At 41.1% G+C, this 23,494-nt stretch overlaps 1 protein-coding gene across 5 annotated transcripts in view; it reads left to right on the forward strand.

Moving 5' to 3' along the window:
• The window catches only part of METTL15 (methyltransferase 15, mitochondrial 12S rRNA N4-cytidine), a 166,413-nt gene extending 143,149 nt beyond the window's left edge, over positions 1-23,264 (forward strand). For 4 of the 5 annotated variants that reach the window (XM_075927780.2, XM_006111509.5, XM_075927779.2 and 1 more), the window contains exons 4-6: positions 72-263; positions 2,292-2,470; positions 22,704-23,264. In XM_075927780.2, coding sequence (XP_075783895.1) covers positions 72-263; positions 2,292-2,470; positions 22,704-23,146 — 814 coding nt within the window. In that variant the 3' untranslated portion in view covers positions 23,147-23,264. The remainder of the gene's footprint in view (positions 1-71; positions 264-2,291; positions 2,471-22,703) is intronic. The other variant, XM_025185066.3, reaches the window with a different exon arrangement.
• The last annotated feature ends 230 nt before the right edge of the window (positions 23,265-23,494 follow it).

Here is a 23,494-nt window from a genome sequence, read left to right on the forward strand (position 1 = left end):
AAAGGGAAGAAATATTTCACAATTAGCATTCAGATTGAGATTTTTTTAGCTGCGATTTTTTTTTTTTATAGGAAACAGATTCAGGCTCTTCTAGGACAGTTCAGCCAAGCAGAAACTCTGTTAATCTCAGCTGGAGTAGAGCCAGGGACACTAGATGGAGTTCTTTTGGATGCTGGGTGTTCCTCTATGCAGCTTGATACTCCTGAAAGAGGTTTTTCCCTGAAAAAGGATGGCCCTTTGGATATGAGGATGGATAGCGGCAGGTATGTATTGATCAGACATTTCTTCTCACAACAAGAAATCAATTTCTCAACACACTCTGAATTTAATTTCCTTTTTAGGTTGCAGAATTCCCATCACACGCCCACATCTAACTCTGCACATACATAATAAATCAGCTTTGTTCTTTTGCTATAGAGGTTCATCTAGTTCTCACGATTTAGGGCCAAAGTCCAATCTCACGCCAGCATAAGTCCAGAGTGAAGGTATTTCTGGGTTTCATTAGTGGAAGATCAGAATTTGACTGTAAGGCTTTACTTATTGAAGGTTAAAAGCAACTAATAACAACAATAATTAAAACAAACATCTTTAATTTTGTTAAACAGACCATAAATAAATTAAGTCTCCACACGATGTAGGTTATAAATGTAATTGTAACTGAGAAAGTAGTTTATCATCGAGGTGAAATGAAGATGCTTCAATTCTAACATTTCTTTTAACCTTGGCAGCTACTCTGAAGATGGGCATGTGCTAACCTATACAAAGAAATTGTACTGAGCCTATCAATTAAATTACAGTGCAACACTACTTTCAAGGCATTAAATATTCTACCACTACTTGAAGGCTTACTGTAAGCAATGCATTAACGTCGCCCTGTGTTTCATAGCAAGCAACTTATAATGACTTACTTTATACTCAAATTAACAATTAGCCCCAAAAAACCTTTTATATTTAATTGATTAGAGTCAATGCTGAGTATAATCTGGAAGGTGGAATGCAATTATAATAATAAATAGTGATATTTTCTACATATATAACAACTGTCCCCTCAAAGGGATCTCAGTGCATTTCATAAAGAATATGCCTTTTTACATAAACGATCAAATATGAAATCACCTCTGTTGTATGGATGATGATAATTTCCCTCTATGGGAATATTAAATTCTGGCCAAGTATAATGGGACTAAATTGGTTTCTTAGAGTATAAGGTGTGGTATTAATATTGTTCACACATAGCCAATGGTACCTCAGTTTCTAAGAAATTATCTTAAAGACTGTCACAGTTAACTGCATCATACTTGACTTAGTCAACTGTTATGAACAGCTGAGATCTTACTGGGGTTCAAGCCTGTGGGTTCAAAGAATGTGTAAACCTGCGTTTTTTTCCACTAAAATATCCCTGCTGGTATATGAACTTGTGTGATAAAAATAAAGAATGACTGTGATAAAACCGTACAGTGGCCGATAACTATTTGCCTGCTATAGTTATCTTATGTTTGGTTATATCCTGTAAGATACTGTGGGGAAATAATAAATTACTGAAAATATTCTGCCTGACAGTCCCTTCATAGAAGAAACAAGTCTGTGAAATAGTTGAATTAGACTGCGCAGTCTCTGCACATTATTCAGTGTATATAAAAGACCTTGAATTAATTCTATAAAGAAAGTTTTGAGGGTTAAAGAAATATTGATGACTATAGGATAATTTGTTTGCCTTTTGGTAGATAGTTAAAATATCCCTTTCTTTTAAAATAACTTTTGAATTTAAATTATCATACAGTGTCTGTACAGGAAATTGTCTTCATAAGGGATTATTTTTCATAGCACGGCATAAGGGGAAAGATCCGTGAGATTAATTCCTGTATATTCTTAATAGAAAACAGAACAAATTATGAAAGATGACTTAAATCAAGACATAAGAAAGGAGTTCATATTCTGAAGATGTCTAAATAAAGGCAATCTCACAACCTTTTAATTTTTGGAAACATACTTGAACTACAGCTAATCTTTGTCAACTCATTAATGTTAAAAGTTTATAGTAGTGCTTGAAGCTTCAGCTATTCTTTATTGCTAATTAATGTTAAGGAAGACAGTCCATCTGAAGCAATAAGACAGGATTTAAAAGGTAGAAGCTATTTCCGTTTTCACAGGATTGCTTTCTCTTATTTTAAAACCTCAAAGGCACTTGTATGCAGTGTGTGTGTTTGATTTTATGTCTCAATGCTATGAAGCTTCACCTCTTGTCAATGAAAACTGACGTCAGTGAACTAATTGGCTCTTCTTGTGCGTAGGTACCCTGACATGCCCACCGCTGCTGATGTTGTGAATGCTTTAGATCAACAGGCGCTTGCGTCCATCCTGAGAACATACGGGGAGGAGAGGCACGCCAAGAAAATAGCTTCAGCACTCGTTCAGGCACGCAGCATCTACCCCATCACCAGAACTCAGCAGCTTGCCAGCATTGTTGCAGGTACCCTCATTAATTCTGAACAGTGTCTGAGAGAGAAAAAATATTAATCCTCAGCGTCCCAGAGGGATCTATTTATTCTTGAAACCATGCAGGATCTAATCCCGTCTATCCTTCTCTGATGTCAGCTTTTTGTGTTTTGTTTTGTAAGCTTCCATTTTTTATATTGTGGCTTGCTGATTAGTTTAATAATAGATTTTTCATTACATGATTTATCATTTTTGCCCACCAAGGTGAAACATCGAATGACAGTCAAAGAGGGAATTCTTTATCGTTAGGTTTGATAAGCCCTCAATGATCAAAGCTACTTTATATTTGGGCGTGGAGAGAGGGAAGGAGTTAATACCATGACATTGCCAAATGACTGAAATAAAATATCGTAGCTCATCTCTTTCTTCTAAACAGCCAGCTAAGAAGAGTAAAGCGAGGTGTCGGGTATTTCATTTTATGAACGTTAACTGGATCAACCTGATGGGCTTACTGAAACACTTAATGTTAGTTGCAGGTCACTATAAACCTCCCAAATTAAATGTATCTAGGAGATACTTTGTTGCAGGCAGGAATCATTTCATAGCTGTTGCCGTATAAGGAAAGGTTTACAAGCCAAAAAACAGTTTAGTTGCCTAAGACAATTCCATTGGAGAATCCCATCCTTGTCAGAAATAAATCTAAAGCAGTGAATTTTTTTGTATCTGTCGCTAGGGAAACCATCCTTCTAATATAATATATTATGATTTGTGGTCATGGTTGGTTTATTCATTATGGAAAATTAGTTAAATAATCATAGAAGTGCATATTTGGGGTGTTTATGGGTACCCACATTTTTACACTTTACATTAAGGTTAATAGTAAATTATATTTAGAAGCTCTTTAAAATTGGTGGTCATTTCACAATAATTTTAAGATTTAATTAACTGACTTATTCTTAGGTCTGCACAGAACTCTCTAATTAAAGGCTTAGCACTATTTTAATATAAGATGTTTAGGGTAAGGTATATGGTGAAATCAGATACATCTGAAATTTACTCCTAAAATACCTTAAATCATTAAAGCTCTGGAAGAAGAAAAAAGCTACTATTGCTGTAGAAAGATCACATGGTATGAAGAGGGGGAAAAAATTCACAAAAAGGTAGTTCAGTTGATCAATATATAATATATAAACTTTAAATAAACCCTGACAATTATGTATTTAAAAAGTAGCTATTTCCATCAACATTTAGTGCTAATGATTTAATTTGCTTATCACACACTTACCCCTTTCTAGAGTTGTTAATTAAAACAGTATGTCATTGTTTATGTACTTAAAGCAGCTACACTGATGCTGTGTTAAATTTTTAGTTCTATTTCTTAAAGATACCATGTAAGTTAATATTGCAGGTGTTGTGAACAACCTTATATACTGGAACATAAGCCCATTTGTTTATAAGCCAACCCCCAAACTTAGAAAAAATGGTAAAAAGTCACTGACCCATATATAAGCCGACTCCAGAGTACAGCAGTCTGGGACTTTATTAACAGGTCAGTGACTTTTTGCCATTTTTTCTCCATACTTTTGGTGGGTCACATCCCAGATACTGCAGTCTCTGCTTTTTAAATGTAGTAATTTAGCAGCTCTTACTACATTACAAGCCAGAGCCGCAGTGTTTGGGACCTGGTGTGAGCTGGGACTGCTGTGTCCTGGCTCGTGCTGTGTCTCCAACTGTCCTTTTGCCTTTAAATGTATTAGGAGCTGCCAGCTAGCTCTTACTATATTTAAAAGCAGAGCCACAGGATCTAACACTGCTGTGTCCCAGCTTGCCCCGGGTCCCCTACTGCTGCTCTGGCTTTTTCGACCCCGTTCAAAAACCAACTCCCGGTCTTTACAATGGGATTTTATCCAAAAAAACTTGGCTTATGAACGAGTATATATGGTAAGTAAAAAAGTCAGTACGTTAGATTCTCAGACCCATGTAAAAGATAGTGGCCAAATCTGCAGTGGTATTAGATGGGTTACCTGTGAATCATAGCCTTAATTGCCACTTCTGTCATTTTAAACCCCTTGCTGTATATCGGTATGATAACATGCATGCCAAAGAAATGTATCAAATGACACTTTATAACAGTTTTTTTCCTTTTAATTAGTACGGTTTCTGTCTACCAACATGTTTGGTAAGCATATGTGTTTTGTACATCTCTCTATATGTAATATGCAAGTAATTAAAACTGGTTTGGCCCAGTTTTTCAGTCTGTGCTAGAGAGAACTCTCTAGATTTCAGTATGAATCCACTCTGAGTAAGAGTTCAGGACAGGGCTCTTATTAAGCTTTCATTAATTGTGTATGCCTTAAGATATAACATATTTATTTATTTTATTTCTTTAAAGTATTTTTGCCCCACCTCTCCATTTAAAATATTCGAGGCAGTCCTTACAAAATGTTTAAAACACAGTACAAATATATATACAAATTTTAAAATACAAGACCCCCGAGAGACATAAAACCTGCTAAATTGTCTCAAGAAGAACAACACACACATACAGACTCAAACACTAATAAAAGCACGAGTAAAAAGGGCGGCTTTAGCCTGGCGCCAAAACAATGCTAACGCTGGCACCATGCGATTATCCCGAGGAAGAGAATTCCACAGCCTGGGAGCAAAAGCTGAGAAGGCCCTGTTCCGCGTAGATGTTAATCTTATTGCCATAAGTGGGAGAACACTGAGCAGAGCCTCCCCAGCTGACCTCAGTCCCCAGGCAGGTTCATATGGAAGAAGACAGTCCTTCAGAAATCCTGGTCCCAACCCATTTAGGGCTTTATAGATCATAACCAAAACCTTAAATTGTGCCCAGCAACGTACCGGAAGCTTGTGCAGCTGCCGGAGCACTGGCATAATGTGCTCCATATAACGAGTATTAGTTAAAACTCAAGCAACTGCATTCTGGACCAGTTGACGTTTCTGAAGGCTCTTTAGAGGCAGCCCCACATAAAGTGCATTACAGTAATCCAGTCGGGATGTAACAAGAGCATGGATCACTGTGGCCAAGTCATACTTGTTCAAGAAGGGTCACAGCTGGTGGATCGGACGAAGCTGTGGTTCTTCGAGTGGTGTCCCCGTGGGTGCTCTACTCTAAGTGTCGGGCTGGTCCCGCACCGCAGATCGGAGAGTCGTCAGCAGTAGTCCAGCCAGACCACGCATGCGCGGCAGGCATTGCACGATATTCGCGCCGATTCTGAGCGCGCGCGGTCCAACTCCCGCCAGTTCCTCCTCACCCTCTATGGCTACAGACGAAGATCAACTCCTCTCCTGTATTCTGACAGAAAAGTTTTCAATTAGAGTTAGTTTAGTTGTGTTCGTTATTACAGTTCAGTAGTCATAGTTATACTAGTTAGTTATAGTTCTTAAAAAAAAATTGTTGCTTAAATTCTCCTCACAGTTAAGTTCTGCATAGTCGCACCTCAAAATGACATATACCCGGTTTCAAGAAATGAGCTACGTGCCTAGATGCGATGCCCGCTTCGGATGGACATTCACGATATATCAAGTGTTTAGGCGTGGATCATATCCCTCAAAAATGCCAGCACTGCACCAAACTCACAGTGCGAGCCAGATGAGACCACGAAATGCGGCTTAAGATTCTATTGTTTAATAAGGCCCTACAACCTGCTAAGCCTGATGCCTCACTGCCCACGACTCCACAGCAGTCCCTCAAGTTCATCGGAGCACATTTGGAATCTACCATGGCCAAAGCTTACCTGCTCCATCAAGATTCTGGGTAATTCAATAATTCATACAGATACTTTCCACGAGCCCCAAGACCTCCATACTTACCTACCTGAGACTTTTGGGTCATATGGCCATCACCACGTATGTGGTGCAGCATGCAAGACTATGTCTCAGATGCCTCCAGCTTTGATTTATCGACCAGGCAATCATGATCTTCACAGAATGGTGTACGTCCCTCCTACGGTACGGGAATCCTTAACATGGTGGAGTACCCCCACAAACATGCTCGCCAGTGTTCCTTTCCATCATCCACAGACTATGGTACAGATTACAACAGATGCAGCCTTGCTGGGCTGGGGAGCCCACCTTGGAGATTACCAAATTCAAGGCCGTTGGTCTGCTCAGGAGTCCCTCCAACACATCAATTTCCTTGAGCTGAGTGTAGTAGTCAATGCCTGCAAGCATTTCCTACCCAACATCCAAGGCCACTCTATTCAAATTCTCTCGGACAACATGATGGCAGTATACGATATCAACCTCCAGAGCGGTGCCCATTCATGATCACTTTGCGCAGAGGCAGCACATTTATGGAACCTGTATCCATCACAATATCTCCATCATTGCGACATATCTGCCGGGCAAAGACAATGTCATTGCCGATACTCTCAGCAGGCACCTGATCCATCAACATGAGTGGCAGTTGAATTCGAAGGTAACACAACACATCTTCTGAAGATGAGGGTGTCCTGCCATAGATCTATTTGCAATGTACCTTAATATGCAGTGCCCCCCTTACTGTTCCAGAGCAGGCATTGGACCGAAATCTCTGGGGGTACGTCTGCACTAGCTCGTTAGTTCGAGCTAGGTAGGGTAATTAGGGCAAGCAGAGTTGCAAATGAAGCCCGGGATTTAAATATCCTGGGCTTCATTTGCATGTTCCCGGGCACCGCCATTTTTAAAACCCCTTAGTCCAAACTCTGTGCCCGCGGCTACACGCGGCATGGAGTAGGTAGTTCAAATTAAAGATCCTAATTTAAGCTACCGTTACTCCACATTCCACAAGGATGATGTCTAACCATTTTAAACATCTGGTAGCCCATTGGTAATTGAACTCCAGGTCTTTAACACCTGATGAAACCCACTTGAAATGTCCCGAGAAGTCTTTTACTTTTTATAATTTGTGTCCTTCATCTCTTTCTGAGAGCAAGCAAGCTTCATGCCCTGACAGTAAAGAAACCATTTTTACAATTATTTGTCTTAGATCCTGATTTCCTACAATGATAGGCCCTCTATAAATACATCATGGGTTCTCAAAGAGTTATGAATATGAGCATGGGAATCAACAGATAATGCTTCCTTAGATTTTTGCCACAGTCAAGTAGAGTTTTAATAAACATACATTAAAACTTACTGAAAAATATGATCCTTAAAATGTAAATTCAGGGTTACCCTCTATTCTACTGATCAGTAATTCTTATTTCATTTCAGTGGGTGATTCATTGGGTGATGTGCCTTGTTACATATTAGCTTAAGCTAGTAACTTAATTTTGCTTGGATTCATTTAGATTTGTAACCCATTGACAGATCATTGTGAGATTTATGTAGTCATCTGGATTTAACTTGAGAGAAGTTGGAGATTAAATGATAAAGTTAAAAAAAAAAAACCTTTACTGGATAAAGCCAGTTTTATCCAGATCTATCCAATTTCACAGACTTTAATTAACAGTTTGAAATTTGTAATATTGCTTGAATTTCAGTGGGGTGTGAATTAACACTATATTAAGGGAACCCAGACAAAAGGACATGAGTTGCGTCACAGAAACTTATTAAATGTGATGCAAATTCAAGAGATGAATTCCAGCAAACAGGTGCACGAACTGAATTAATTTTTAAACTCTACCACTCTCACACACTCTGGGGACTGTAATGCCTCACATTTACAGGCACAGCACGTTGCTAATTTCATTCACAAGCTTAAAAATTTCAGTACATTTTAACATATGAATCTATTAGATTTTTAAAAATGTAAGTAGCATCAGGGTATCCCAAAACTAAAAATGATAATTTCTTTCACTGGGATTTCAAATAATTAATCTAGCCAGAAGCAAGATGTTTTTATGAATGAATTCCATTTTACAGACTTCCCATACAAATTTTGTTATATTATATATAGCAGTACCTGTTACCAAGCAAGATTTTCTTTACTTTTATCACAGTTTTTGTTTGTGACTTAGCAAAAAGCATAGGATTTCCTGACTCCTGAAACATTCCTGACTCAAGGGATTATGAATGGGATAATTGTAGCCTTTTACCCCTGTATTGCTGGTTCAAATCCATTTGGATTTAACAACTGTTCCAAGCATATAAATGTACATTAAAACTTACTGAAAAATGAATGAATGGGCCCTCCCATTGCTCTCCTGTCATCTTTTATTACAATATCTGGATAAGCCGCAGTTAATAGCCAGAAATTTAAAATATTAAGCCTGCTAGAGTTGGATATTCTCATAGGTTGGTGGACATTTTCTTCCAAACCAAGAAGATACTTACCTCTAACCATTAAACCAAGCCCTGGAAGGGGCATGGTTCGGGTTGTTTCTAGGGTGCAGTCCCACAAAAGTATATGGGAAGACTACCAGAAAGAACTGTGCTATGGTTGTGTAAATAGGTAGGTGTCAGTACGAGAGGTTTGCAGGTTTTGAAGGAAACAGGGACATTGCAAGTTGTGCCCTTGTCTCCCGAGTGTCAAGAAAGCTATTGATGATGTCTAACCATTTTAACCATTCTAAATACAAACAGATTAAAAAAACTGGGATAATTGAAGGAGAAAATATTAGTTGCAAGTTTAGTAGTAAAAAAATACTGTATTTCTGGACTCAATGCGGTGCAAATACAATATTGTTTTTATTTAATGTGGCTATACTTTTTTACCAAATTTTGTATGGCATACTGTAACATTTTCTGCTTTGCTATTTGTGCATTGAATTGTGTAACATGTGAAAAAAATATGTTAACAGTGTTTTGTTTATGTTTGTTTCCTATATTACTATAATCGATTTTTATCCTATGGGCCTAATTTGCAATACCAGGTTCTCATTTTACTCCTGCAAATATTTATAGATGCGGTTAATTGTCAGAAACATTATGGAATCTAGATACTATATTTAAATATGGTGATGGGGATTAAATAAGATCAAAGATACATACAATTTGAATAGGTCTCTAGTTGCCTAATATGCCAGCACAATCTGGTAGCTGGATATCTACCACTTTCATTTGCCTGCTTCTAATTTCATTTGCAGAATCAAAGACCAGTTTTAAGATCAGACCAAGTTTTGCTAAAAAGCTGTCTAATGACAGCAACATCCACAAAATGGTACAAATAAGCTACTATTGTACCTTTCTTTTTTCATATACTCTTGAATTTGTGATGTTTAAAGTTCCTATTCTGGTCCCTTCTGCTTTTTCCCTTATTTCCAAGGGGAAAGGAGTGTGTCACATTTATTTAGGGGTTAAAAATAGTTTTGAAATAGTAAAAACATTTGTAGGAGACTTGTTAGTTCAGGTAATATTTGGCCCTGCCATGAGGGCACGGGACTGGACTCGATGACCTCTCGAGGTCCCTTCCAGTCCTAATATTTTATGATAAGTAAAAAGACAAAGATTCTAAAAATATTTTGATGACAAAGAAAATAATGTCTTTTTTTTTCCAGCTAAGGCTATGTCTAGACTACATTCCTCTTTCAAAAGATGAATGTAAATTAGACAAATCTTAAGTGGAAATGAAGCGTGTATTTAAATAGTCTGCACTTCATTTGCATATTTGTGTCCAAGCGCTTTTTTGAAAAAGGGTTTTTGAAAAGTGAAAGTGCAGTCTAGACGTGGTTCTTTCGGGGAAAACAAAACCCTTTTTCAAAAGAACCCATACTCCTGAAAAAATGAGGAGTAACAGTTCTTTTGAAAAAGGGATTTTTTTTTCAAAAGAACTGCATCTAGACTGCACTTTCACTTTCAAAAAACCCTTTTTCGAAAAAGCACTCGGAAGCAAATATGCAAATGAAGCGTGGGATATTTAAATCCACGCTTCATTTGCACTTTCGATTTGCCTAATTTACATTCCTCTTTCGAAAGAGGAATGTAGTTTAGACGTGCCCTAAGTGTAAAAGGAATGTCCACCGGCAGGGTTTTATTGTGAAAAGGAGCTGAGGGGGCTGCAGCCCCGGTCTAAGGGAAGGACCCCTGGGCCCTGGGTTGCAGCCATTATAGCCCCTGCATGCTATGGCTCTGCACACAGCCATTCCAACTCCCCCCCAGCTGGAGACGCATGCATCACTGTTAGCAGTGCTTCCCTGCAGGCTCTACCTCCGCCACTCCTATTGGCTGGGAATCATGGCCAATAGGAATGGTGGGGAGCAATGCCTGTAAGCACAGGGCCACAAGGCACCATCTGTTCTTCCCGCCCCCACACACACACGGGAACTGTGCCAAGTAAGCGCCCCAATCTCCTGCCCCCTTGTGTACTTCTAGGTTGCTCTGCACCCTACCTCCTGCCAGATCCACTTGTGCAGCCTGCTTGTGCACCCTGCTTCCTCCCAAGACCCACACCTCCACCCCAACCCACTCCTGCACTCTACCTCCTGTCCAGAGAATGCACCCCATCTTGCTCCCCAGCAGTCCCCCCGCACATTGAGCCTGTTGTTTTTGACCCATCCTGGAGCCTAGCGGACCCCCACAAAATCAACTTGCTCCAGAACCCCAGAAGTGTTAGTCCATTAGATTAACATACAATAGAAATGGACCAAGGAAGCCAAAACCAAATATGGTGAGGAATATCGGATAAAAGTTTCCAGTTTGGGCTTATTTCTAGTGTGGACTGTCTTGCCTTTGGGAACTAGCTAACTGCAAATCATGTCTTCATTTAGCACTATGCTTAATTTAGCCAGAGGAGTTTGAAGTAGACATTAGATTGGAACCTCCTACCCTAGCTTCAAGGCATGTGCTATTGAGGGTGGATCAGGTTTAAATTTGCATCTGAATTGTTTCTGAATTCTGATGCTCGCTCCATCCTTAGTTGTGATCTGTATGAGGTTGCCTTTTCTGTGAGTTGGGCAGTCCCAGGGTAGCAGAAGTGTACTGAATCCCAGTAAACTATCAGCAAGATCAGAGAATGTTTTTTATACTCAGCCTACTCTATGCGCATGTTTACTCTGGGGAGTAATTTCCAAATAACTCCCCTTATTTTGAAATAACAAGGCGAGCATCAACACTACCAAGCCTATTATTTCGAAATAATGGGCTTGTTATTTCAAACTAATAACTCCTGTTTGTGAAGAAGAATAAGCTTATTTCAAAATAGTTATTTGGGAGTTCTTGTTTTGAAATAAATAACTTAGTGGTGTAGACATAGCCTGCGGTACATATCAAATGTGGCCTTTCGATATGAGAGGTGAAAATCCACTCTAACAAACAGTGTCCAAGAACTATACTGCTTTATAGAGCCAGTATAATAGAATCTGTAAGTAACAATTTTTTCAGCAAATGGTATCAAAACGAGAGTGTGGAGCATGGCTAAGAGAGTAATAGACAATAGAACTGAAAAAGCTAGCTTTCTCTAGCCCACTCTCTCGCTCTTTGTTCCCTGCAGTATTTGTCAGTGCCTCCTTATTCTGGTTTTTAAATGTTTCTAGCAAGGAGGCATGCTTTTATTTTTGTTTCTTTTTGTGGTGTTTGGAGCAAATGGAAAACTTAGATTTTTTGGTTATCAGACCTCCTACAAAATTGTAGTACGGTATATTCAAGAAATCTAAGAGCATAACTAAAATCTTCTGTAGCTATAAATTAGCCCCCAAAAAACTCCAAAACAATAGGAATCTGATTAATCTGATTTAGAAATTTTAAATGCTGTTGAAGAAAAAGTTACAAGTTTTGTACAGGTTGAACCTCCCTGGTCTGGCATCCTTGGTATCTGACCTACCCTGAATGAGGGAATTTGCCAAATCATGGGAGATCCCCTGCCACCAGCTCCCCAGGACGCTTGTCCTCCCTGCTGCTGGCTCCGCTCCAGCCCCATTGCTACTGGGCTCCAGCCTGCAGGGCTTGGACTTGGGCTTTGGCCTGGTGGGGCTCTCCAGGGACAGCGTTCCCCAGCTGCTATGGCCTTGCTTCTCTCCCACCCAACCGGGAATCTCTAGGGATGTGGCTTGCTGACTTCAGTGCTCCTGCAGGGATCCCTGGGGATGGGGCTTGCCGGCTGCCCCACTTCTGCCGCTAACTGCCCCATTACTGCCCCACGTGGCATGGGCTCCCTGGCGACGGGACTCGCCAGTTCTACTGGTCGGGGCTCCCCTGTTACAGGGCTCCCAGCCAGTTCACACTCCCAAGTGCCAGAGCTCGATGATCCAGCAACCAGGACCACAGATGTTGTCGGACCAGAGAGTCCCGTATTTCAGAGGTTCAGTCTGTACTTGGAAAGTAGGGCATGTACTGTTGAGAAGGAGAAAAAACAACAAATAGTCTGGTAGCACTTTATAGACTAACAAAGCATGTAGATGGTACCATGAGCTTTCGAAAGTTCATGATCCCATCAACATGTTCTGTTAGTCTATAAAGTGCTACCAGACTATTTGTTTTTTTTTAGTTTACCTGTACAGATTAACATGGCTCCCCCTGAAGCTGTTGAGAAGCAGAGAGCTGTATATGTCTAGTGACTTAGGAAATGTATAGATCCTAAAAAGAATAACTCTATTTTCCAGTGAGCATTGCTATAGAAACAGGCATCGCCTATGGTATTGTGATTTACTTCATCTTTAGATTTAAACTATGTTGTTTCATCTAATAATATCTCAAGCATTTTCACCAAGCGAATGGTGTTGGTAGCCGTTAGTTACTCATTTCAAAGAAAACTGTATTCATTTTCCTCAGCACAGCTCTCTTTTTTTACATTAGATATTAAGAAGCTCTTTTCTCCCCATATGAACTGCTATCTACATTAAGCTTAGGAATTTTGTTTTCAAATCAAAACTTATTTTTAGATGCAGTAGATATAGAGGTAGCCTGTAAACTTTCAGAATCCTTTGTATTAATGTGCTGCTTATGAGAACTAGCTTTTTAGTTCTAATAGTTCTCTTAATCTAGTTACTTCCTCCCAGTAGGCATTTTGACCCCTAAAATGGGAGATTGTTTTTGCAGTAAGTCTACATAGTGTGATTTTCAAAGCCAACATGGCAGTTAGCTACTTAGTATAACATTTCCTAAATTACCTTAGGGTATGTCTACACTACAAAGTTAGTTCGAACTAATGGACGTTAGTTTGAACTAACTTTCATAGGTGCTACACTAGCGCTCCATTAGTTCGAATTTAATTCGAACTAACGGGGTGCTTAGTTTGAACTAGGTAATCCTCAATCCACGAGGATTAAGCCTAGTTCGAACTTACTAGTTTGAATTAAGGGCTGTGTAGACCCTTAATTCGAACTAGTGGGAGGCTAGCCCTCCCCAGGTTTCCCTGGTGGCCACTCTGGCCAACACCAGGGAAACTCTTCTGCCCCCCTCCCGGCCCCAGACTCCTTAAAGGGGCACAGGCTGGCTACGGTGCCCGTGCCAGGTGCAAGCCTGCCAGCACCCAGCCAGCAGACCCTGCATCTGGCACGGATCGAGCCACCCACCCGATGCCCCCCAGCCCTCCCCCTCTTTCCGGGACCAGGCTGGCGGCTCCCGGGAGCTTGCCCAGGACCGCAAGAGGCGGGCACGCCTGGTATAGTGCGGACATCGTGGACCTCATCCACGATCTCCGCACTAGGCATAGGAAAGTGGCCTGCTAGGGCAGGAGAGCTGCCAGCCTAGCCACCCAGGAGCAGGTGTGCATGAAAATCAAGGGGGTCCACTGAGACCCCCGACCCTGAGCCCTGAGCTTACAATGGCCGTACTGGGTCAGACCAAAGGTCCATCTAGCCCAGTAGCCTGTCTGCCGACAGTGGCCAACCCTAGGGACCCTGGAGGGGATGGACTGAAGACAATGACCAAGCCATTTGTCTCGTGCCATCCCTCTCCAGCCTTCCACAAACCTTGGGCAGGGACACCACTCCTACCCCCTGGCTAATACCACTCCATGGACCCAACCTCCATGACTTGATCTCACTTCCCTTTAAACTCTGTTTTAGTTCTAGCCTTCACAGCCTCATGCAGCAAGGAGTTCCACAGGTTGACTCTTTGCTTTGTGAAGAACAACTTTCTGTTACTAGTTTGAAGCCTGATACCCATTCCTTTCCTTTGGTGTCCTCTAGTCCTTCTTTATGGGAGCTAATGAAGAACTTTTCTGTATGCACCGTCTCCACCCAACTCCTGCTTTTAGAGACCTCTATCAAGTCCCCCCTCCGTCTCCTCTTTTCTAAGCTGAAAAGTCCCAGTCTCTTTAGCCTCTCTTCATATGGGACCTGTTCCCAACCCCTGATCATTTTAGTTGCCCTCCCCTCTCCCACCCTCTCTCTTCTCCTCTCCCACCTCCTTTTCCCAGTCTCCCCCAGTTTTGTTCAATAAAGACAGATTCAGTTTTTGAACACAACTGTCCTTTATTTTGTACATCAAGAAAAGGGGCTAGGGAAGGGTAAGAGGAAGGAGGTGAGGGAGGAATGGGGTACGAGCCCCCGATGGGGAGGACTGGGCTGGCTCTGCGGGCTTCTGGGGGTGGAAGCTCTCCTGCAGCCCCCCAATTGCTCCCTCTCCCCAGATGGCAGCCTGCGGCAAGTGCAGCCGGGCTGATGGCCGAGTGCTGTGATGTGCCCAGTGTGGGTAGTCCGGGCAATCCACGCCAGGACTGCTTTGCAAGCGGGGCACCCCTGAGAACAGTCTGTCCGGGGTGGGGGTCGGGACCCTTTAAGCACAGCCCTCGGCTAGCCTGAGACTGCATCTCCACGCTCTAAGTCCTCCTCTGATGCCCTGCCGGCACTGCTTCCGGCCATCCTTAAGCCCGGTTCAGGGTCCACTTAATGTGGACATGCTAGTTCGAATTAGCAATACGCTAATTCGAACTAGTTTTTAGTTCTAGATGCGTTAGTTCAAATTAACGTTGTAGTGTAGACATACCCTTCGTGACTTGACCCAAAGCCCCTGAGGAGTTTCAATGAAAGCTGGAAACTTAAGTCACTTAGGGGCTTTTGAAAAATTTACCCTGACTACTATTGACTTTTAAAGGAAGTTGCCTGCCTAATTACTATTTGTGACTTTGAAAATCACAATTATATCATATAAAAATTCCTTCACTGATATTTTCATTTATTCAAATGTGCCCATTCATAAGGGGATTGATGCACACATGATTTCAGGTGAGATTCCTACTGTGGGATAATGATACAGGTTGGACATGTCTTATCCAGCACCCTCAGGACCTGACCATTTCGAAACCAAGGAATTTGCCGGACTGGAGAATTTGCCTGACACAGCTCCCAGGCGCTAACTCTGCTAGCTAGGGAACAAAAGGGAGGGGGGGGGGGGAAACAGGGGACTACCCCCAGCCCCTGCCCGGCTTCCTGTTCAGTTGCTGGCCCCACTCCTGCTGCCCCAGCCAGACTGCCTGCCGAGCTCTAGAAGCCCATGCTACTGCAGGCTGCTGGGGACTGGCTCTGCGTCTGGTCGGGCTGCCAGGAGCTGCGGAGTGTTCAGACTCCGGACCCATCCCTGTGGCAGCCTATGAGCTATTGCCCCAGTTCTGCGGGCTGTCGTGGGCTCTGGCGCCAGCCCCGCGCTGCCACGGGATGTCTCTGGCCTGATCCGGCCATGTGTTGTAGGGCTCCTGCCAGCCCTGGCCCCAGTCCTGCGGCTGCAGGCTGCAGAGAGCACAGGCTCTTGCCCTGCAGCAGCCTGCAAGTTCTGGCCCTGCCCACGGGCTGCCCAGGATTCTGACCCTGGCCCCGCACTGTCACAGGTTGTCGCCAGCCTGATCCTGCCCCAATCCGGTCCCACTGCCATAGGCTGTTGGAGGCTGCTGCCGGCTCTAGTCCCACTGCTGCTTCAGCCTGGTTCCTTCTGGATTTTGCCCTCATGCCACTAGGCTACCAGGGTTCTCTGATCACGGAACATCCATGGTCTTGCGGACCATGCATGTTGCCAGACCAGAGATTTCCGTTTTGGGGAGATGCAACCTGTAGCAAGTCCATCTATTTTTGGATGGTGCAGGTTTAGTGCTATTTATGTGCTACTGATTTCACAATTACTGCATCTCTGCTTTCCCATGCCCCTTTTCCTTCTCTTGCCCATACTAATTCTAATTCTTCCTTACTCTCTTCTGTTTGTGTCCTTTTCCACAGCCTTCTGTGCCTGGAACAATCTTTCTGTCTTAATTAATAAAGTGTCTTTTCCCCTTTCTTCAAGTTCTGTTTTAAAACCTACTTATATAAGTAATCTTTCTTCTCCACTTCTTAGTATTAGTAACCATGTGTGTCATGCTTGTTTAGACTTACATAGAGCGTGAAAGCTCCTCAGGGCAAAAAAGTCCATTTCTCTGGTTCAAGTTGTCCCACAGAGAACACATGTAAGAGTTCTGCTTTTCTTGTGGTTTCCCGCAAGTATTTTTTTTGTTACATGGTTTTAGTACTGTACCATGAGTTCCATTTGGGAAGCATACTTGCAATTCTCCAGGGGAACTTCTTGCTCAAGTTACTTGTGTTGAACATGTTTTGGCCATGCCTGTGGAGCGTTGTATTATTTTCATAGGCATTTAAATCTCAGTGTAATTGTTACCCATCTGCTGTACCACAGAGTGGACTGATCCCCTCCTGGGAAAAAAATGGGTCTCACTCAGAACCTCATTTAAGCTCTCTCAGGGTTCAGGGGGTCCCTTAAAATGAGACAATTCACGCATCACAAAGTAAAACAGATAAAAAGGCAGCAGTACTCTCCATGCACACTCCAGAGATGCCATCTCCACTCCTGAGATGCCATCTCCAGGGGGCCCACCTACAACTCTACATCCAGTTTATTCCTCTGCCCTTATTCCATGGCCCATTCTCCAGGCCATCTACCTGAGAATGAACAGACCTTGGTCACCTAATTCCTGTGTCTGTATTCTAGGGTCTCCACACTGCTGGCCTTTCTCATGGTTCTTATTACTGTCCTGACACAACCCTTACCTCAGTGATTCTGTGAGAGGACTCCCGCAGTGCCCCACTACCCAGACTCCTTCATCTGTGAGTCCTACCTTTGCTGCTTTCCTTCAGCGTCACGCTCTTGCTCATGAGTTCGGCCTGCCCCTTGTTGAGCTAGTTTTTCCATTTTATCCAGGGGTGTCTGCATGAGCCTTCTAATTGGCATGGTTCCCCCCTGGCTGCCAGGACTCCCTCACCCCTCACCAACGCTCTTCAATTCTTTCCCTGCCTCTTCTTTCCAGTAGCTGCCAGATACTGCTGTTTTTCCAGGTTCATATAGCCATTCAGCTGGCTATCTTAGTGGCTGTCTTTTTATGGATGCAGGGAGTCCTCTACTAGATCCATTATGAGGTACCAGTTAGTCACAGATGAACTGGACCTTTTCCCTTTAAAAGGACGTGGAGTCACCCTGTGACAGCAGGTCACATAGTTGTAGATGCAACTCATTTGTCTTTTCTGATATTCTTGCTATGGCTTTACTCTTTTCAGATATACGTTATGGCTACGTCTACACTGCCCAATCTTGTGCAAGAACATATGCAAATGAGGTGCAGCAATGAATATCGCCATGCCTCATTTGCATACTTAATGAGCCACCATTTTGCGCAAGGGGCTTTTGTGCAATAAGGAGCCGTGTAAATGGCTCCTTTTTCCACAAAAAAAACGTCTTGCGCAAGAGCCATTCTGCTGCTTATTTTCAGGAATAACGCCTCTTGTGCAAGAGGGGTTTTTTGCACAAAAGGGAGCAGTGTAGCCCTTTGCATATGTTCTTGCGCAAGACTGGGCAGTGTAGACGCAGCCATTATATGTTTTCTTGCCATTCTGTCACTGTTTCCTCATGGCACACAATGAGCATGGCTGAAATATTGCATTATCAGAGGCAGAAATTTGGAATGATGAGATCATAATGCTGCTGTGAAGTGGTCGGGGGGCAGGTAGAATGCCACTTTCTAATATTATATATATAATATAATATATATATATTAAAAACAGAATGCGGCACATTACATCAGAAGCCAGTAACCACATTTCTGGCCCCACCTCAATCAATAGAACTTCCTGCTTTGGCAATCATTTATCCAGCTCAGCAGAATTCCCATTTTCTTACCTTAAAATCTTACCAGAGGAATATACAGCAGAGCCAGTCATGGAGATACATGTCATACCATCGTGGAAATAATCCCAGACTGGAGGAGCTGCTGAAAGCCTTGCAAGGTGCAGCTGACATCACTTGCAGCAACATAGCCACTCCAGCCATAAACATAGTGCAGTCTAGTATTTACATATTTAGACACTTTAGTCTGCAAATTTTTGCAGGTTTGGATGGATGCAGGTATTCCCTGAGAATCTTTATTTCTGTTCTTATGCTACCACACATTTTCAAATACACACTTTTCAATATGTGTCACAGCTGCACACGATTGGCTTCTTGTGCAAGGAAAATGAGATGATGGGAAAACATGTTGGCTGTGTCTACATTGGCGTGATTATGCGCAAAAGCGCTTGCGCAAGAAAGCCCGATGGCTAAAGCACATGCCAATGTAGGCACTCTCTTGTGCAAATACTTTAACGCAAAAACTCTTGCATTAAAAGTATTTGTGCAAAATCTTGCCAATGTAGACGTAGCCAAGGGGGACAATGCTGAGTAAGTTTCCTCTCTTCCATGGAAATTTGAGGGAAGTCAGTACAGAGCTCAAAGCATGGATGATCAGGCCTCGGTGTTTGAAATGCTCTACTTATCTAAAGCACTATATTGTTGATAGAATTGTGTAGTAAGATTGCGACAGTTTTAAACAACGCTGCCTCTCTCCATCTGTAAACATACCCCCCTTCATCATTTTTTACATATGCATACAGGATGCAAAGGTTTGAACATTCTGTTATTTTCATAGTCTGGGGTTTCCAACCTATAGGAAAGAAAATATAGAAAGAATGCACTTACCATATAGCATTGTTTTATTTCTTATCTCCTGTGTGGTATCCTGTCTTCAAGATTGAGAATGGATTGCCTTATGCAGTGTCTTGAGATGATGGAAAAGGTCTCTCTCCCATGAGTTTGAAATTCTTTAAAAAAGTTATCGGCAGGGAACGTCTTTGTACCAGAGCTAGTGCTTCAAGTATCCTCAAAACTGGTGCTGTATTTTTCATATAATAGAAAGGAGAAAATCCTTTCCTCCCTTTTATAGTTAGAATTTGATTAAGGGATATACTCAACACCTTAGCTCTCCATGGAATGGCCTCTGTATATTCTCACATGTGGAATCAAGCTGCCTGAGACAGGGGTTAACAGAATCTCCTGGGGTGTTGTGTTCATCTCAGGCTGATCATCATCAAGAGAATTGAGATGGCATCAAAGTGGGAGGAGCCCCAAATGCTTTTTAGTTCCTGCCATTATTTTAGGGATTCCTCGGATAAGACTTGGAGGAAGTGAGAAATGTGAATGAGGACTTTGGACCAACAAGTTGAAAGGAACAATTCTTCCCTTTACCAAATAACGTTATAACTTCTGTTTTCCCAAATCAAGCTTCTGTGTTCATCTGGCATAGCGGTTTGTAAAATGGGTCCAAATTCACCTCCTTTTTGAGGCACCTTAATAGGCTTTTTTTCTTTTAGCCCAGGTTTCTTGGGCCTTATTTTCCCATGTACAGACGCTGATGATAAAAAACTAAAGTTTGTAAGTTAAATAATGCCACAAAAATCCAGAAGATATTATCTTGGTCATCTTTCTCTTCTGAATAGTAATAATAGACATTATAGATACATTGGCAATATTTGGAACTATCTGTCCATCAAATTCATACAGTGAAACTGTCATGTAAATAGAAACAGTCTATTTGGGGTGGGAAAAACCCCACTATCCTAAAAAGTAAATACAATTAAAAAATGGAAATTTAACAGCAGATGCATAACATGAGTGCAGCAAGCATGCTACTTGCAAACCTCAGACAATTAATAGAAGATGAGCCGGTGACTTTCCTTATCTGTGCAAACAGGTAATTTAAAAGAAAGCACTGGTCTCACCCACGTACTGTTTAATCAGATACTGTGCATTGGGGTTTCCATAGTTTCAACAATTTAATTCATCTCAAAATCTTCAGATTGGGTAACCTACAATAATGGTGATTGGGACATGTTCCCTCTGGATGCTTTTTTGTTCAGTTGGCATGGCTACTTCACTTAGATACTCTTTCCAGATTTCTTAACTATCATAAATATAATCCAGGAAGAACAGAAGCCCCTATAAACAACACCTTTTAATCATAGTACTCTCATACATGCTGACAACTCAACATTAGACCTTAGACTTGCTTTGCTTCAAATACTATTTGTCTCAATTCGTACAGACTGTTATTAACACCAAAGTATGAAGATTGAGGCCATTGAAAACTTAGGCTAAACCTGCTTTTCTCATAATTTCTTTTCCATCTAAAAATTATTATCCTGTATGGAAGTCACTATGTAATATGAATAGAAAAAATATGGATTTCAGATCATGTAAATCTCAATTTTTCTCTTTCTTTATACACGTTAATACATCACAAGAAACTAAACATAAGATCTTAGTAATTAATAAATCTGTATTCTTGATTTTTGTATGTACCAATTTAGGCATAAACATATGATTATCTTCATATAAAGGATTTGCCATGAGAAATATGTAATATTAACACAAACAGGAAATAATATGTGTATGGTAATAAGTGACACAGTCATTTTATACTGTAAAGAGGAAGACTGGTACTTAGGGTGAGTTATAGTTTCTGCAGTAGTTAACAATCAACTATATCCAAATTCATATATAAGAAATTATGAATCTAGGAAGTATCTGAAGTAGGATTTATGAAAGCTAGAGATCTAGTTCTATTCTGTGTCTGCTTATTAAAATGTTATTAAATACTTAAAGTGCATACACTATTTGAAAATATTTCCTTTTAATATTTTATTAAGCACATAAAGTAATTTTGTAGTATTGTCATAATTTGCTTCATTAAGCTTTTAATATATGATTTTATTATATGATTTTTTCCTTCCATTTAAGTTTAACAAGTAATTGTCTTAAATACTTTTTCTAGTTTAAAGAATTAATTGAATTTAATTAAAAGAGAATAATTATTTAAATCCTACCACAGTGAATTATCGCACAGTAATCTAGAAATTGACACTTACTGTTTGCTTCTTCTGCTGTGTAAGTTATATATGTTATCTGTTTCAAGAATCTCAGATAAGCAACCAAGCATGCATGTCTTTCTGCATATATATATGAATACACATTCTATAGTCTGGACTTCCAGAGTCACAGGGAAAAGCCGGGTCCCATGCTCAGCGTCTCCTCCCCCACCTCCCAGAGCTTCCAGAGTGCCACAAATAGCTTATTTGCAGCATTCAAGCTCAGGGAGGGAGAGAGAATGGGGGGCACTTGGGGAAAGAGGCAGATTGACTGTGGAACCCGCAGCCATCCTGCCTCTTCCTCCAAGTGCCCCATCCCGTCCCTGCCAGCAATACCCCTCTGTCATGTATATTGTCAAACTGGGCAGTCTCTGTGACCAAGGTTAAATGGACACAAGTCAGGTATCAGAAATGGTAATACACAAAAACATATAGGAGCATATTTTAACCTACCAGGGCACTCATTAGTGGATTTTAAAGTAGCCATTCTTTGACAAAGGAATATCAGAAACCAACTACAGAGAGACACTACAGAACTGGCCTTCATATGCAAATTTTACAGTCTCTCTCATGGTCTGAACAAAGACATGAACTGGATAGACTATTATATTCAACACCCAAATGACATCAAAAGCTAAGTATGGGATACTTACACCCCACTCAGCCTCACTACATTTGACAAGTATTTTTTGCCCCCCTTTCCCTTCTTTTTCTGGTAAAAATTGGGAGGTTCCCCTTTTTTCTCCACTCTTATCTGAGGAAGAAGGTTTTGCCCATGAAAGCCCATGATACTATATATATATATTTTAGTCTCTATCGTGCTACAGGCCTACTCGTTGCCTATTGCTCTGTATTAACGTTGACACTTTATTTTTCAACTCTGTGAAGGATTTGATGATGCAGTTTGTGTGAATGATTCTCTACAACAAAGGACCTGATCCCACAATAGAGCTTCTCATTTAACAGGGCTTAGTCACATAACTAAGGGTTTCAAGAGCAAGTCTTAAAAATGTATTATAAGGGGAGGAGGTCTGTACTCATTGTTCACTGTATCTTTTACTTAGGCAGCACACGTCACTGAATTAATGTCAAAATGATGGGTACAGAAAGCTTATGTAATTACCAGACTTTTTTAAAAAGGTATCACGTTTCATTACAGGAGAGTACTATAGAAGTACTTGATGACAAAACTTTGATCTCCTTTCTCTCTCTTTCTTTAATCCATAATAGGAGCTTTTCCAGCTGGAGCTTTGTATGCCCGAAAAGACTTACTTCAGAGACCCACACATGTTGCCACCAAAACTTTCCAAGCCTTGCGTATATATGTGAATGATGAGCTCCATGAACTCTATGTGGGTTTGAAGATAGCTGAGAAGTTTCTGAAACCTGGAGGTCGACTTGTAGCGCTTTCTTTTCATTCATTAGAGGATCGTATCATCAAACGATTCCTTCAAGGAAGAGATGTTTCAGAAAAGTCCAATCTTAACATAAGACAAAAGATAAGAGAAGGACAAAAGAAATATTCAGAACAAGATGTGGAAGAATTCTCCAGTGAAAAATCCAACTCTAGATGGACATCTATTCAGAAAAAAGTCCTTACTCCACAGGCTGCAGATATTCAAGAGAACCCAAGAGGACGGTCTGCCAAACTAAGAGCTGCAATCAAACTGTGAAATAGAATGAAAATAAAATTGTCTGCTATTCTCTTTATATTTGATGTTTTTGTAAATTTTAATCTTTCAGGCAATATAAAGATGTTCAAATTGAAAAATAAAGGAAAGAAAAAATAGACATCTTAGGAAAAGTCTGGTTTCTATAGTCAATGTTCAGTTTTAATTAAGCTGTGGAATTGAAACATGAAACATCACATGGTAAAGCAGTCTAAATCAATGGCTATACTTAATATTAATTTATTTAGAAAAACCATTTTTAATAAACGAGGCCGAGAGTTCTGTAATAGCAACACTTATATGTGCAAATGAAACATATAGCTACCCAAAAATCCACAACATCAATGGTTC

This window comes from Pelodiscus sinensis, chromosome 5 (genome assembly GCF_052426305.1).
Source record: "Pelodiscus sinensis isolate ZL-2025 chromosome 5, ASM5242630v1, whole genome shotgun sequence".
Taxonomy (NCBI): Eukaryota; Metazoa; Chordata; order Testudines; family Trionychidae; genus Pelodiscus; species Pelodiscus sinensis.